Here is a 17,033-nt window from a genome sequence, read left to right as displayed (position 1 = left end):
TTCGTTCTTATCATTCAATTAACCATGAAGTACGAACATTCCCACATATGATCTTTACAGAACGAATTTTGGATCACTTTTAAAAGAAAATCGAAATAGCTGCACTACCGCTGCTCAAAATAATATACTTAAGTACTTTATAATATAACATAATTTATATGCCTAGGTAGACTATGACAGGCGTGAACACGTAACTACTTACACGCTTTTTGTAGCGGACCATGCCATTTCTACCTGGAAACCCAGCATCAGGAAGTTAATACTACATACATACATTGTATGTGGAAGAAAGTTCTTCGATATGAGTGCAGGAAAGCCACTCATCCAGATGGTGAGGATGTTATTTCAGCTGTGGCGTGATGTAGATATTGGAAGGCAGCGTCAGGAATCATGCAAAAAAAATTTCAGAATCCTAGATGCGGCAGAAGAAGCACAATGAAGAGAGGTGTGCATCGTGAAGGGATCCAGCTGATTACCGATCACAACTCTTAAAGAAGTGTAGAAGATGTTGTCCAGTGACGGGTCCAGTATGTTGGACTAATAACAAATTGTGATAAATGTGGTGAGTAAATAAATAATAAAACATATAAAAACCAAAAATTTACTTATCAATACCACACTACATAATCATAAAAAACTTAAGATTTAATGGGAAACAAAACATCGTAGGGTACTTTTAAAAATATTTTGTTGCAAATTCGAGTTCCAATTTTATTCCAATTGCTTTGTGCAAATGGCAGCATTTCTTTGTAAAGCAACCGCCAGTTTTCATTTGTTATTCGCACTCCAAGCTCCGCTGAAAATTAGATGGTCAACGTTTATTATTTATTATTATTTTATTATCTTATAATTGTAATATTATATAATAAACCCTCACTTCTCATTACACAAAACGAATTATTAGTAGTATTAGTTGGCAGGCTTAAATTCTAATTGTTTGGTGTTAGTAAGATTAGTTGCGCTTCCATTTTGCTTGAGATGTGGATCTCGTTAGAGAAAAGGAATATTCCAGTTTTTTTCTTTTATGCATCCGGTCTTGTTTTGCAATCTCCATTATGTCATCATTTTATTATCTTATGATGAATTAAACTAAGCTTGTAAGTAATGAATAGGATACATACTTAACTCTTTACTGTCTGGATTATTGTTGGTAAGAGTTGTTTTCATTGTACCAACATCGGGTCGCATGTAAAATGATGAAACACGTATATAGGTTACACCGTCGATTACTTCTGGAGCGCCATCTACTTTCCACGTATACACTAAGTCAGCTGAAAAGAATAAAAAAGGATGTAAATACTACGTAATACTAAATAGACAAAATATCAATCTTTGTATTTGTGATGATTGATACATTTTTTTTTGGATTGCAGGTAACTCTAAAATGATTTTCATTCCTTTTTTAAAAGTTATAAACTGTAAATATTTTTTAATAGGCTCAAAAAGGAGGCATCAAGAAAAATTTACCAGCTTAATTATAGTTTATAATCAACTAATTACTTTAGCCTGAAACACAATAAATAATAACATGCTACGAAAGATGTAGAGTGAAAATGTGATCACAGGGTATCGATAGACAAAATGATAACGAATACTTAATATACAAAAAGCACAAGCCCGGATAGGTTCCAACTCTTCTTGTGGTCAGGATAATTTTGCAAATTAATTTTAATTAAGAAGTCATTGTTCCACAAATCCAGAAAAGCAACCAAGTTTGTTTCCAATTCTTCACACACACAATATTTTTGTAAATTATATTAATTAAGGAGATGTCTTCGTTTCGAAATCACTAAAACAATAAACAAGCACAGCTGTATGTTTTTAAATCTTCTTGATATTTTTGCAAACTAAATTAATAAAAAATCACAATGAAAAAAAATGTTTCAAAATCACTAAAGTAATCACCAAGTTCAATTTGTTGCTGATATTTGTAAATTGTAGTGGAATAAAACAGTTTCTATTTGAATTTTTTTTTGCAGAAATTTATCTTTGCTTTCCAATAACGCGATTAGGGCGATAATCACTTCCCACCGTGGGACTTCCAAGCATCCCATTTATTCTGCATATTATATACGAATAAGCAACTTGCTCAGCATCTCCAAAAGCCTTATAAGACGTATTGCTAGCATGTACTTACTCATTGTATTATTGAATTCTCCTGTTGCAAGTAGTTTTAAGGAGTTATAACTGCCTCCACCCTCGTATTGACCTTTTATAATTACTTTAGGTGTGAACATGTCTATTTCCAGGTGAAATTTGTCTTCATCAGCTTTCAACCTGAGTGTAATAATGTAAAGAGTTACTTCTAGTTTTGTTTGATTACCCGCTCAGAATCGAACGGTGCCAATAGGCACTAGACATTACAAACACCCAGAGATCGATGCAGTGCCGTATGGCACTCTTTTACCTCAACCAGTTTTAACGCTTATTACGTGTACAAGATGGTTTATTTTCCTATGCAATTATGAGCGAGTTTAAAAAAAATCATTTAAACGCGTGCAATATAACATACTTAAAAATTACATTATTATTATTCCGATGATTGGTTGACTTTACAGTACAGCCTGTTCACGGCGGCTATGTACCTGAATTATGTACCAAATAATTTATTTTAAAATTGAGGTATTATAAAATGCCTGAAAATCCTTTTAAAAAATGTTTATTACAATAATAGTGATGTAAATAATAAACATAAAAAAATCTAGTTTGTGTGTGCTTCATGTATACTACCTAATATATACGTGTATACCACACGATGTTTTTTCTTTTGTTCAAAATCACAAAAAGATATTATCCTACAATTACCGATCGTTTTAAAAATTTTACACAAACGTATTCATAAACAGCATGCATAAAGGCCGGCAACGCTCTTGTGATTCCTCTGGTGTTGCAAGAGAATGTGGGCGGTGGTGATCACTTAACACCAGGTGACCCGTACGCTCGTTTGTCCTTCTATTCCATAAAAAAAAAAACATAAACGGACATGGTTTAACTAGTCATTAACTGTATATAGTAAATCATTGATTACAAACCTTACATCTCGTACGGTAGATGTACTAAGTCCGATAACGTAAATGTCACTCATAACCATTTTTGCTTTAATCTGAAAGAGAATAGCAATATGTTAAACAAGTATGGAAAAGGATTGCTTCATTAGTTTTCCTATCTACCAACCTAAGTACATATTAGCCTGTCCTGTATAAATTCCACTGGACAGCTGTTCCATATCGTTGAAGCGCCACTCGCGAGCGTCCAGAGAACTAATTTTGACGTATAATACAAATGGCTGCGAAGGAGCGTACAATTGAAGGGAATCTGAAGTATTTTACATTTTGAATTAATTTCGTTCGTTTTCCGTGCTATTTATCTTCTTATGCTTCAAGAATCAACGTAAATAATATTGACTTTTACACAAATTATATTGCCCCAAACTAGGCATAGCCTGTACTATGGGTGCAAGACTACGATATATTTAATATAATATACTTACTATATAAAATAAATATATATAAATACATATATAAAAACATCCATGACTCGGAAACAAACATCCATATTCATCATATAAATGATTGCACCTACCGGGATTCGAACCCGGGACCTCCAGCTTAGTAGTCAGGGCCACTAACCATTCGGCTATATGGGTCGTCAATAGTTTCCCACCATATTCTATGTTGTCTACTAGGTTGATATCACTAGTTTAAGCTCGTTAGCGTAAAAGTGCTCTGTGAGTTTAAGTACCGCAGACTCTCGCTACATGGCCAACAGCGCCAAAATGGCAAATATAAACAGGCACAAAAGCACTTTGACAGCCGCCAGTCCAGTGGTATACAGGATGTCCCAAAGTTATGGGACATGAAGGGAAAGTACCTTAAATATCAAAGATAGGCTCGATTGGCATCATAAGAGTAGGGGTGTTTTTTTTTTAAATTTAAGTCGGTTCGATTCCCAGACGAGGCAAGTAATTTTTAGAAAATCTTTGAATGCAGAATTACTAACTTTTAAAAATAACATAAAGTCTTCTTTCAGTAAAATAGCCTATCTTCGATATTTAAGGTACTTTCCCTTCATGTCCCATAACTTTGGGACACCTGTATAGTAGAGGTCAGTGATATTAGCACTATTATACCAATATTTAAATAAGATTATAATAAATAAATTTTAAAAACTACTTAATACAATTTTTGCTTAGTTTCCGATAATATTGGCATCTTTATTATTTAGTTTTTACGTTAAAAACCAAATTTCATTCAAATTCAATTCATCTATCTAAATGTTTATATTTTAAATCTGGTAAAAAATAGTATTCGACTGTATAAGCATCCTGTAGGTAATTTTTATGATTATTAATAAAAATAGTTAAAAAAAATCTAAAAAACACGCTTCGGTTGAAAAAATAATGGTTGTAATTTAAAATGGACATTAATTATTCCTGCCGTATAGATGACAAAATTATATAATTTAACAAAAATCTTATTTTGCAAATTGAAAAATGGAATAATTTTATCAAATTAATGCATTGTCCTCAGTCGTCGATAAATCTACGAAGTTTAAAGTGGGTCAACATCGCGCCCAAATGAGTGGGCTACAGACAAACATACATACAGGTGAAGCTAATAAAAAGCGTGTAAAAATAAATTTTTTAAAATTGACGACCAAGATCATTTTGTGCAACAGTACCCATGTATAATTTTATTATATTGATTTGGAGCAAGTTACCGAGCGTATTTTGCAATAAGAATAATTTTTGTTGCAATTAGTTCGACTTCAAGGTACTTTTAAACTTAGCCATTTCTATTCCACGATTCTAGAGAAATAAACATTAATATGCTTTCATAGTCATGGTAGGCCCGTTTGCGATGCCGGCTAGATTATGAGTACCACAACGCACCGTTGTTTCTGTGTAAGCATTATTGTGTTTCGGTCTGAAGGGCGTCGTAGCTAGTGAAATTATGAGACTTAACATCATATCGCAAGGTTATGAGCGTAATTGTAGTGCCACTCAGAATTTTGGGGTTTTTCAAGAATGCTGATCGGCACTGCATTGTAATGGGCAGGGCGTATCAATTACCATCAGCTGAACGTGATGCTCGTCTCGTCCCTAATTTCATTAAAAGAAATTGTGGCATTTAAGTTGGTACTTTATTTTCAATAATATTTCATAAGAGTACCAATTGTGCCACGTTATAAGTAAACCGTTTAGTTGGTACCTACTAAATACACAGTTGCAGACAAAATTTATTACCCTATTTATTATTATAAATGTGAATGTAAGTTTGTTTGTTACACTTTCACGCCTAAGCCACGGAACCGATTTTAATAATATTTAGTACAGTGATAGAATAGAGCTTGAAAAAGGACATAGGCTACCTTTTATTGCAAAAAAAGGAGGCGTTGAAATAGACGATGGCAGTTTGTATGAAAATTCGTCATTATCGAAGATAAAACCATGAAACTTTGTATTTAGGCACTTGATAAGAAATAATTTATAAACATTAGTTCGAGCATTTTTACACTTTGACCTACATGGGGATGAAATAGGAGATTAAAGTTCACCCGGAAATACTATTAGAGACTATCCGCAATGACAAGGGATATGCGCTGAAGAGCGCTGCCAGCAGCGGAAAGAGCTGAGAATTTGTATATGTATTATTTGACCGTCGCACGACACGCCACAAGTTAGGATATCATCCCCACCATCTGGATGTGTGGCGGTCCTCCACAGTGCGGTTTTCAAGGAGCTTCCTTCCTCGTACTACGAAGCTGTGGAATGAGCTTCCTTGTGCGGTGCTTGCGGCACGATACGACATGGGTACCTTCCAAAAAAGCGCGTACACCTTCCTTAAAGGCCGGCAACGCTCTTGCTGTGCAAGAGAATGTGGGCGGCGGTGATCACTTAACACCAGGTGACCCGTACGCTCGTTTTTCCTCCTATTCCATAAAAAAAAATTTGAACAGTATCCTAAAAGATAAAAAAAATGCCCAAAGTAACTATTCAACGCGGACGAAGTAGCTAGTAAAAGGTAGTAACTAATATTTAAACAATACCAGACTTGTGAATAACAAATGTGGAGGCATTAACTTGATACTTTATGATATTTGTGGCTGTATATAATTATACGGTAACATATTATATACCTGTCTCTGTTATGTACAGCAACATCCTGTAAATTGTTTTTTTTTTTCTAAGTTAGAAAAACAATATAAAAACAGAAGTCTATAAAAAGAGGACGTAATAAATTAAGCTTATGATGTATGGTTTTTGTTTTCATTTTGTCGGATTTTATTTCGATATTTTTAATTTGAATAAAATTAATGAATAATTTTAATATCTGTTTGGGTTAAGATGATACAACAATTTTTTACTGATAGTACAGTTTTAAAGGTGATTTGAGTAAAGACATTGAAACAGACAGAGATTTGTACATAGCTATGTTATATTATGTACATAGTCACATAAGTGAATTTGCTAGAAACTGTCATAACTATAATGTTAACACCGGACAATAATACTACCTACAATAAGCAAAAGCCTACTACTCGGCTAAGTCGAGAAAGTAGATCTTTTGTGGGAATGTACATGCTTTTACAACAAAATCCCAGAAATAGTTTAAAACAAAAGTATTACGATATTCAAAAGAATTGTTAAAAAACGTTCGTGTGGTAAAGGTTACTGTAACGTAAATGAATTTCATAATGATACAACAGATTGGGAATAGAGCGACCGTCTTCAGGCTATTAAATACTTAATAAGTTTAATAATTGTACGAAATTACTTTGTAACAATATTTTTTATGAGAAAAAGCCAGACCGTTTGTTGCGCCCTTACTTCTCAGGTGGCATTCTATTTGGAATGGATGGTAGTTTTTGACTTTCAATAAGTGATGTCACACCCTATTTTGAATAAAAATATTTCAATTTAAATTTGATAAATCATCATAATCAATGTGAGGAATCAATCGTCTCTCATTATCGGAGATAATTGAAATCCACTACGTTTTAAGCAACTGTTCGCTTTCAAACTTAGCCGAATTATACTTCGTCGCCAATTTCCATAATGTAATTACTACTATTTCAAACTTATGTCAAATCAATGCACTTTTCATCTATATCTATATATATATATAAAAATGAATTGCTCTTCGTTAGTCTCTGAATAAATAGGAAAATGCTCCTAAATTAAATAAAAACAACAAATTTGTTTTTCCTTTGATGTGTCCATACATAATTTCTATGAGAGAATTTATTGACGCACGGTTTGACAGTTCTGCTGTGAAACAATTTCATTACGACAGCAGGGTGCATATTTTACAAAGTAATTTTTGATGTTATGATATATTATTGACAAATTCATATAAAAACATTATTTTATTTATTATATACAGAACAATGTCTGTCGGGTAGCTGACCCGAAGTACTAAATAAATTTCAATATTTACTTAGGCAGTCCCGCATTTTATTACGTAGTGTTTACATCCTCTTTGTTGTCTTCTTTGGCGTAATAAAACAAAAATCTTTAAAAAATTATTGCTCGTGATATTTTCACTTAATAGAAAAAAATATTATAATAAGAAGGTATTAAGTACCTACAACCAATGAAAAACCTATCATTAAATTATTTTTATACGAATAGAGAGTTTTTTTTTTATTATTTTAAACTTGTTTAAAATTGAAATTTATTTATATCTTTTCCATTGGATCTGGTTCAGTAGACATAATATGAGTTACAAGAGGCTTCGTAGCTGAATTATTATGATACAAATGGTCTAGTTGACTAGCTAACGTAAGGGTAGGTACCGAATCGTGACGTGCAATATGCACGCGCAACGTAAAAATTCACTCTAATAATTTTCTACTAACTTCAAAAACTATTTATTACTTACTAGCTGACCCGACAGACGTTGTTCTGTATATAATAAATAAAATAGTGTTTATATAAGAATTTTTCAATAATATATCATAACATCAAAAATTACTTCGTAAAATATGCACCCTGCTGTCGTAATGAAATTGTTTCACAGCAGAATTGTCAAACCTTGCGTCAATAAATTCTCTCATAGAAATTATTTATGGACACATCAAAGGAAAAACAAATTTATTGTTTTTATTTAATTTAGCAGCATTTTCCTATTTATTCACCTTTTAAACCTTCTCTGGACTTCCACAATTAATTCAAGACCAAAATTAGCCAAATCGGTCCAGCCGTTCTCGAGTTTTAGCGAGACTAACGAACAGCAATTCATTATTATATATATAGATCACATTACTACAAAATAAAGGTACGGAAACAGCGCACTGCTAATTGTTGTTGGTTGTATAACAAAATGGCGGCACGTGACCTATATTATTGTTTGTTACGGCGTGCGTGTGTGTTTTATACTTTATTGTTTTAGCAAATCTATTGCAATCACTAAACTTGTTACATAAGTAATAATTACTCTTTGACCATTCATGGAATAATTTTGCTGAATGCAAATAAATTTTGTAATGGTTGTTAAAAGCAAGCGCAACAAACTTTTTTATAGAAGTCTATTCTATATATTCATATAGTCTATAAGTCAAAAATAGGATCATATGATCACTTTTTGAAGTCGCAAAATATAATATTTACAATGACTTAATGCCTTGCGTTTTTTTGTGCTAAATAATCCATAATTATAATAAATCACGTGACCCAAAAACACAACAAGACTTTAAAAAAATGCATTTACTATTTAAAAGCAAATTATTTTCATTGAACCAAATGAATCATTTTCGACAAAGCATTATCAATATTATAAAAGACTGATTTGCGTATTTTAAGCTTAAATAAAAGTGATGTGTCTCTGCGAATAATATTACGTCATTCATTAACATAGATCAGAAATAGGAATTGGCGAAGAATTGAACCTTGTGGGATACCTATTTTAATGGTTGATCCTAGGTGACGCTTTTCATTGATATAACTATTAAGAAAAAGAGGTTCGCCTATTTCATTAACATAAAGTAGTTTTCTAGTTTCCTGATTACTTGTGTCACGTCGGACGCAATCGAATGCCTTAGATAGATCATACACACTTGAGGCATCCATTGAATTCTCCTAAGCATAATAATAAACGAGATCAGTGGAGGACATGTTTAATCCATAACTCGGCAGTGCAAGCAGGCAGGCACCATGTAGATTGTAGACTAACAAAACTAAATATATATTTTGAAATAATTACGAATTTCCACAGAATAACGATAATTTAATTAAAAACCGCCGTCTATCACATACCTACGAAAATTAGTATAAAAATATTAAAGGTAATTTGAAGAGTCATCTATCATATCATTGAATCAAAGGTAAACCGGTTAAACAAGTCATTGTTTATTGCCTTGTGATTATAAGCTTGTTGGTCATTATATTTTTATATTATAATATGTAGTTGAGGTCAGTATCTCATTACACAATTAGTATTTTAGTAGGACCTTGCAGAGCAGGAACGCAAATTATCTAAATTTACTCAGATATTCTCAATAATACCATAAATGCCAGACTGTTGACGCAAATAGTATCTATTCAAGGCCGTTTCCCGTGTGTGCACTAGGTAATGCTCTAATAATGGCCTTAGATCACTTATACGTCGAGAAAGTCTGTGACAGCTGAGAAAACGTTCAAAAAAAGTTGAAGTTGACTATTAACCTCTATTTTGAGCAATGCACGCACACTAACACAAAGTGACATACAAATCGCGAGTTTAAGACGTAGATTGTCGCGCACACTAAAGTACTGGCCTGTTTTCATCGGTTGTCTAACAGCAAGAGGATCTATGTAGACATATCAATTACTAAGCCTATGGTATAAAAAACGGAGAAGTATAAGTCTGTCTCACACACCGAGGGCTTGGTATCGATGAAATAACAAGAAGGAAGATAAAAAAAATAAACTATTACAAATTAAATTTTGTTACCAACATTATTTATAATAATAACAAAAATAAAAGGAGCTTTCTTCCCCGTACTACAAAGCTGTCGAATGAGCTTCCTTGTGCGGTTTTTCCGGGACGATACGACAGGGGTACCTTCAAAAAAAGCGCGTACACCTTTTTTAAAGGCCGGCAACGCTCTTGTGATTCCTCTAGTGTTGCAAGAGAATGTGGGCGGCGGTGATCACTTAACACCAAGTGACCTGTACGCTCGTTTGTCCTCCCATTCCATAAAAAAAAAACTTTTCCCGCGTGTTGTGTTACTTTGTTACTCCCCAAATTTCAGGATAGTAATTGAGAAATACCCTACAGTAAATTTAATTAAAAAATTTATAAGTAAAAAAAATATTGAAGTAGGCGTTTATTTTCGGAAATCCATAATTATCCAAATCTTTTGAGTTTTGCTTTAGTGTTAATTCCTCGTCTGTTAATGACTCGTGCCAGAGATTGGCGAGTCAACATCTCCTGAGGATGCCTCGTATGGGGGCGAAACACGGGTTTAGAGACAAATATTGGCGGAATTAACACCAAAGAAAACTCAAAACATTTCGATTCTTTATAAGTATTTTTGTCATTAAATTTTAAGCGGCTAACATACACAGCTTCATAAAGAATAAGTGTTTGTTATTGTTTTTTTAAATAGATTAATTAAAAAAGTATTTAGTGCTTAATTTAAATGGATAGATCATTTTCTATGATTTTTTTTAATAAATACTAACTAATAATACTTACATATCGAAAACAATTAATATATAATTGGCAAAATTAGTAGTAGGTCCGACTCGTTGACTGAGACAAATTTAAAAAAAAACTTTTTAAGACTTGACTGACCACCGATCAACTTATCGTGCTTAACTATTAATAGTATGAAGTACTTTTACTTTTATTTGTTAAAATTATAGTGTATAGCTAAGTTTCTGACGATTGTGAACTATTTTTTCTTTTATTCATTTAACTCTGTTGGTGTATTCCAAAATTTAGCAATTGTACAAACCTCAGTGGTTTTTATTCCTTTGAAACCGCAATGTAAAATTTGTTTTTTATTAATAAATATATATAAAAAAAGGTAAGTAAAAACTTGTATTTTAAATAATATATTAATTATTATATATTATTATATTGATCTCGGATAGGTTATTTTTATCTTGCATGTCGTGATAGTTATTTTAATGTTAAATACACACGTCAACTTTATGTAAGATATTTTATTAATAACTTCGTACCTCAACATACCTTAGCACGCTTATGGTTGCAACTTTCAAAATTTAAATTAAAAAAAGAATAAAAAATGAGAAGAAAAAAGCTCTGGATTTTTTGGATGGATAATTATTGTTACAATTTAACAGCACAAAGTTTATTCATTCGAATAATTTTGTTTTATTATATGGTAAGCATTTCAAGGATTAACCCAGGTTTAAAATAACCATTAGTTGTATTTTTTATGACAGTAAGAGACGAACCGAGCAGGACGTTCAGCTAATGGTAATTGATACGCCCTACCCATAACAATGCAGTGCCGCGCAAGATTATTGAAAACCCCAAAAGTTCTGAACGGCACTACAACTGCGTTCGTCACCTTGAGACATAAGGTGTGAAGTCGCATTTACGCAGTAATTTCACTAGCTACGGCGCCCTTTAGACCGAAATACGGTAATGCTTACACATTATTGCTTCACGGCAGAAATAGGCGCCGTTTTTGGTACCCATAATCTAGCCGGCATCCGATGCAAAGGAGTCTCCCACTGGTAATTTCATGGGAGATATCGCGGAACGGCATTTGGGCAGAAGTATCGGACAGGATCGTTTGTTTCATAATATAGCCAGAAGATAATCTAACATTACCAAGCAAATAGTGCGAAGACTACATACCGAGCACCATTTGTTAGTCTGAGATCAAGCTGTTCGGAGAAGATTCTAGAAGCCGGTCTTCATTCTCGCCGACCACTACAAGTTCCATCATTACGACGTGGCAATCGCTGACGAAGACTTTGTGGGCTTAAGATCATTTAGAATGAACTGACCTTCAATGGTCACTCTACTCTTCTCTGAATAGTCTCGGCTAGGATTTCATGCAGATTTATAAAGAGTAAGAGTTTGGCGAGATTCAGGTAAGCAAAGCCGACTCCAACATCCACAAGAAGTGCATTCCTTTTAAGGTGGTACAATAACGGTTTGGGCTGGAATTCGCGAACGAACGAACCAATCTAATTTGGATTAGAGGAAACATGACTCCATATAAATCTTCCAGCATTCTTTTTTTTACATTCTTGCTATAAAATAACCATAATCTATCCATGCTGTCCAATCACTTAGATTTTCAGCTGAGGAGTAAGTTGGGTTGACGACAGAGCCATCTTTTAATAAAACATTTAAATTTATTTATAGATAATGCCTGAACAGTGGCTGGGACTTTATTACAAAAGTGTTACCTACATACATTTACCCTTAAGCTATTATGTATGTTATGAAGGCTTCTAGAATAAGTTACAAGCAATGCCTAATTTCTAACCCCCTTATTCATAATGGTCCGCTAACTTTAAAGAGCCGCTAAGGAGTGTTTTTTCTCATTCTGATTTAGGTCAATAGAAGAAGACAGAGTGAGAATTAGCAATGCTATAAGTTAGCAGACTATTATGAATAAGGGGGTAATGGTTTAATAATTAAAATCAGTATTAAGAGCAAAATGTTAACATCAGGTGTGGAAATTCCGATTATTAAATTTAAAAATAAAACCGTAATTGGTTTCCGCGTCTCATTTTTTAATGTTTTATCTTATTAAGATCTAAACTGTACAATGAGCAAAAATCCAAGACCATTGTAAACGTAATAAAAACATTCAAAACGACCTGCTAGTTATTGTTTTTTTCTACTGTACAATTAAAGCATAAAATAAGGTTTTATTCCATATAGTGTATCGTTCACTTAAGAAATGAGTAATGTATAGAATTCCTGAAAATTAGGTAAATGTGATATATCCTTAGATAAAGTTGATGTGTGTATATTCGAGATGAGATAGATATTTCATAAAAATGTTTTTTATTAGATTTTTGTGCATTGTTGTTAAATTAACAATAAATAGGTAGGTGTGTAGTCGAAGTGCGTGAATATATTAACTACTAGCAATGCCCCGCGGTTTCACTCGCGCAGATACCGATCTCGTGTTAGTGGAAAATCTACTATAGATTTATTTATGTTAACATAAAATTTTTATTTCGCTCAGTCATTATTTTATTATTGCATTATTTTCTTTTGATTTTCATTTTTAATTTCCTTCAGTATTTTACAGGTATTGAAATAGTCTTTAAAAAAATATCATTTAATGGGGTAAGATACAGAGTTATGAATAATATGATTTGATTATTGTCGGCACTTTTATCAACTTTTAAAATATAAAAAGGAGTTATAGTATTGGCTTAACTACAGTACTAGTTCGACGTATGGTATCAAGGACTTTTTTGTAGATATTGATACGTTCTAGAATACTGTAGAACATTTCTTTGTTCTATCATCAATAGCTCTATAGCAATAGATGACAGATTTTTTATGACAATTTGTTTTCACACCTTGGTTTATATTATTGTATTTTCATTAGGGATACCTATTTTTTTTTAAATATAATATACTCTATGTCACTAGAAAAGCTGCAGCCTTCTAGTGGTGAAAGAATTTTAAAAAATTGCTCCAGTAATTTTTATGTGAAAACATTACAAACATACATACAAAAAGGCAAGTGTCTCCTCTTTATAATATTAGTATAGAAAAGAGGTACGTAGCTTATATTTACACTTTTGTTGCAAAATGCACAAAGTTCATTTTACCCCTATCGGCGACCTTCTCAACACTCGATAAATGCTGTATTTTTAGTCAAAAGTTTACTTAACGTATCGAATATAATAATACCTACTTTTATTTAAACGTTCTCAGGTACCTACAGATTATTTTCTGACGTAACGTTATAGTTAACTACATAGATAGAGACACAGCATAGATAATTATTGTGTTGTACCTACCTACAGGAAATAAGACCATAATGCATGACCGCTGTATTATTAATTATTATTAGCATGAAAACTTGACAAGATGTCCACAGTAATAATGGTAATTGGTAGTTATAAAAAATTTATGGCATAAAAACTGATGCATATTTTGACGATTTTAATGCCGTATGCTTCATAAGCTAATGTAACAGTAGCGAAATCCTACAACATTATTTTTACCATAACATAACATAACCTACATAGTAGGTATTCAATAATTTTTATTCAAAATAGAACTTTTAATCACTTATATGAACGTCAAAAACTATCATGCATTCTAAAATGTATGTCTCAGAGCTGATCGCGCAAGTAACTAAGCGGGTTTCTTTTTTTTTATAAGATTTAGTTTCGTTTAATTTATTATATTTTAAAATAGCTCGAGGACGGCCGCTCCATTCCAATCTGTAGTATCATTAAGAAAGCCATTTATATTATTTTAAGCTATGGCCACATAAATAAAAACACACAAATCCTTTGAATTTTGTAGAATATCTGTTGTGCACATTTTCTGGGATCATGTTGTAAAAGCATGTACATTATGTACCAACAAAAGATTAATTATCTCAACCAAGTAGTAGGCATAATTAGTTTATGTTTGTTCCTGGTGTTTATAGGCACCTACAATAACACTAACAATAACAATACTCTTACTGGTAAATGAAATCAATATTATGTTTTCTATTGATATGGGATACGTAAATAATTGAAATATATTGTAAAGTTATTCATTAGTTTTGCTTACTGGAACAAATGCATCCAGTTGTTGAGAAACATAAAAATAGATGTTAGCACTTTAAAGACTATAATTTTTTTTATGGAATTGGAGGACAAACGAGCGTACGGGTCACCTGGTGTTAAGTGATCACCGCCGCCCACATTCTCTTGCAACACCAGAGGAATCACAAGAGCGTTGCCGGCCTTTAAGGAAGGTGTACGCGCTTTTTTTGAAGGTACCCATCTTGTATCGTCCCGGAAACACCGCACAAGGAAGCTCATTCCACAGCTTAGTAGTACGACGAAGAAAGCTCCTTGAAAACCGCACTGTGGAGGACCGCCACACATCCAGGTGGTGGGGATGATATCCTAACTTGTTGCGTGTTGTGAGAAGGTGGAATTCGGCGGCAGGAATCAGGTTAAACAGCTCTTCGGAACACTCCCCGTGATAAATGCGATTAATAATTTAAAAGCAAGATATTTCAAGATTTCTAAATCAGATAGTATAACGTAGGTAGGTAGATGTTTTTCATGGCAATGTAATTGAACTGCGGACTATTAAAACATAAAGTTTTGAGCAAAATATGAATGCCGCGTTAGAAGAAGATTTTCGTTTGCACGGTATTTGCCTAATACGAATTGAATCAATTTGTGTAGATTTTTTTAAACTGTCCCTTGACAGAGTTTTGTCTCTTGAGATGTTTTAACAACTCTTGTTGCTGCTAGGAGGTTCGACTGAGAGGGAGACTTACTAGCCTACTAGGGCTGGGGAAGTGAGGGTTTCCCCAACTGAGCTAACCGTTCGAGTGACGTATCGTAACTAAAATCTTGTATGCTATGTTCAACTCTCAAGGCGAGTGGTCGCGGGTTTGAGATTAGTTTAGATTTGCAAGAGCGACATCTCAAGTCAATATCCTAATATGCAAATATTGGGATTGAGCAGGTTATCAACTGTAAAGTAGATCCTGTAAATAAAGAAACAACCAGAGAGTTGAACAAAGCATTCAAGATTTTACAACGATACATCACTCGGATGGCTTAGTTGGAAAGAGCGCTCGCATGGAACGCCAGAGGTCGCGGGTCCAAATCCCGCATCGTCCATAAATTTTTTTTTTCAGTTTTATTTGTACCACAAAAACATTACCAATAAATGACATTTAAAAAGAAATAATTCGACATTTGAATTACCTATTGGAAATAATTTATAATTTACTTGCTACCCATCGCTTTGCTCGCGTTAATATCCTTAAATATGTGTCAGATATCATTGAAATGAGAATAAGATACCATAATTTTTTTCCTCACCAGGATCCCATAAGCATTTCATAATAGTCTATCTATAATGAAATCATCATAATTATAGTGTTTTCGTCTATTTATGAGATATATTATGTACTCTACTCGCCTACTAACGTGACCTAACCATTATCGGTATAAATACCCACGTGAAAATATATTGTGTTCAGATTTGTTATAAAACATAAGCGCATAAGAAATAAAATCTCACATTGTAACTCTGCATTTTTAGGAATCAGTTGTAATTTGTAATTACCACAGCGTGCATTACGCTGGTCAAAATGTAATTAAAAAGGTATTTTTTTTTAATTTTTGTTAATAGTTTATGTGATTATTATCTAATGAAGTATTGATATTCCATAGAGAAAGACTAATAAAATTCTTACCTGATTGTTGTTATATTCAACGCGTAGTTCTTTTTGAAGGAAGGGGTCCAACGGAGGCACACCCAACTCCTTGTTGCCGTCTATCATAACCTTCAAAGCATCTTGCACAGCATCCACCAAACACTCGTTCACTTCTAATGAATTTCTTTCGCAGATCTTAAGATATTTTTCTGCGTAACAATGTAAAACAACTTGACAATAATGTTAAAGTAATAAATTGCTGTTTCTAAATTCACATGACAGTTAGAAATAATAATTTACGCTTGTTATACGATATTATTAATATTATTGATAGAAATGATAAAATAAATTAAAATAATTTTGAATCATAGATTAATAAGTCAGATGTTAAAAATAACGTACCTATGTTTATAACACAATAACAAGATGTTATTGTTAGTAATAAAACAGAAAGGATTCGTATTAACATTGTAAATGAATTATGGTTACGACAAAGAGACGACCAAGCGCTTGGAAGTTTCACAAACGTCTCACAAGTCGCAGCATTAATTTTGCCGTCAACGTTAGTGGTATTACCAACACCTTGTTGCATCAACCAACTCAATGTCAACAACTTGAACTGCAGAATCATATTACGTCAGGGTAGAGTTACTGCAAAATAATATATCATGGCCTTATAATATACATGAAAA

General features: G+C 32.9%; 1 protein-coding gene across 1 annotated transcript; it reads right to left on the bottom strand.

The window, feature by feature from the left end:
- Positions 1-587: 587 nt before the first annotated feature.
- On the bottom strand, positions 588-16,896 carry LOC126966346 (circadian clock-controlled protein daywake-like). The gene is made up of 6 exons (XM_050810345.1): positions 16,744-16,896; positions 16,381-16,550; positions 3,033-3,103; positions 2,138-2,277; positions 1,122-1,271; positions 588-796 (listed from the first exon to the last, which is right to left on the bottom strand). The coding sequence occupies exons 1-6, from the start codon at positions 16,808-16,810 to the stop codon at positions 639-641; spliced, it is 756 nt and encodes a 251-aa protein (XP_050666302.1). The 5' UTR covers positions 16,811-16,896; the 3' UTR covers positions 588-638.
- Positions 16,897-17,033: the final 137 nt, after the last annotated feature.

This window comes from Leptidea sinapis, chromosome 10, assembly GCF_905404315.1.
Source record: "Leptidea sinapis chromosome 10, ilLepSina1.1, whole genome shotgun sequence".
Taxonomy (NCBI): Eukaryota; Metazoa; Arthropoda; class Insecta; order Lepidoptera; family Pieridae; genus Leptidea; species Leptidea sinapis.
This window is presented reverse-complemented; position numbering and strand designations above follow the sequence as displayed.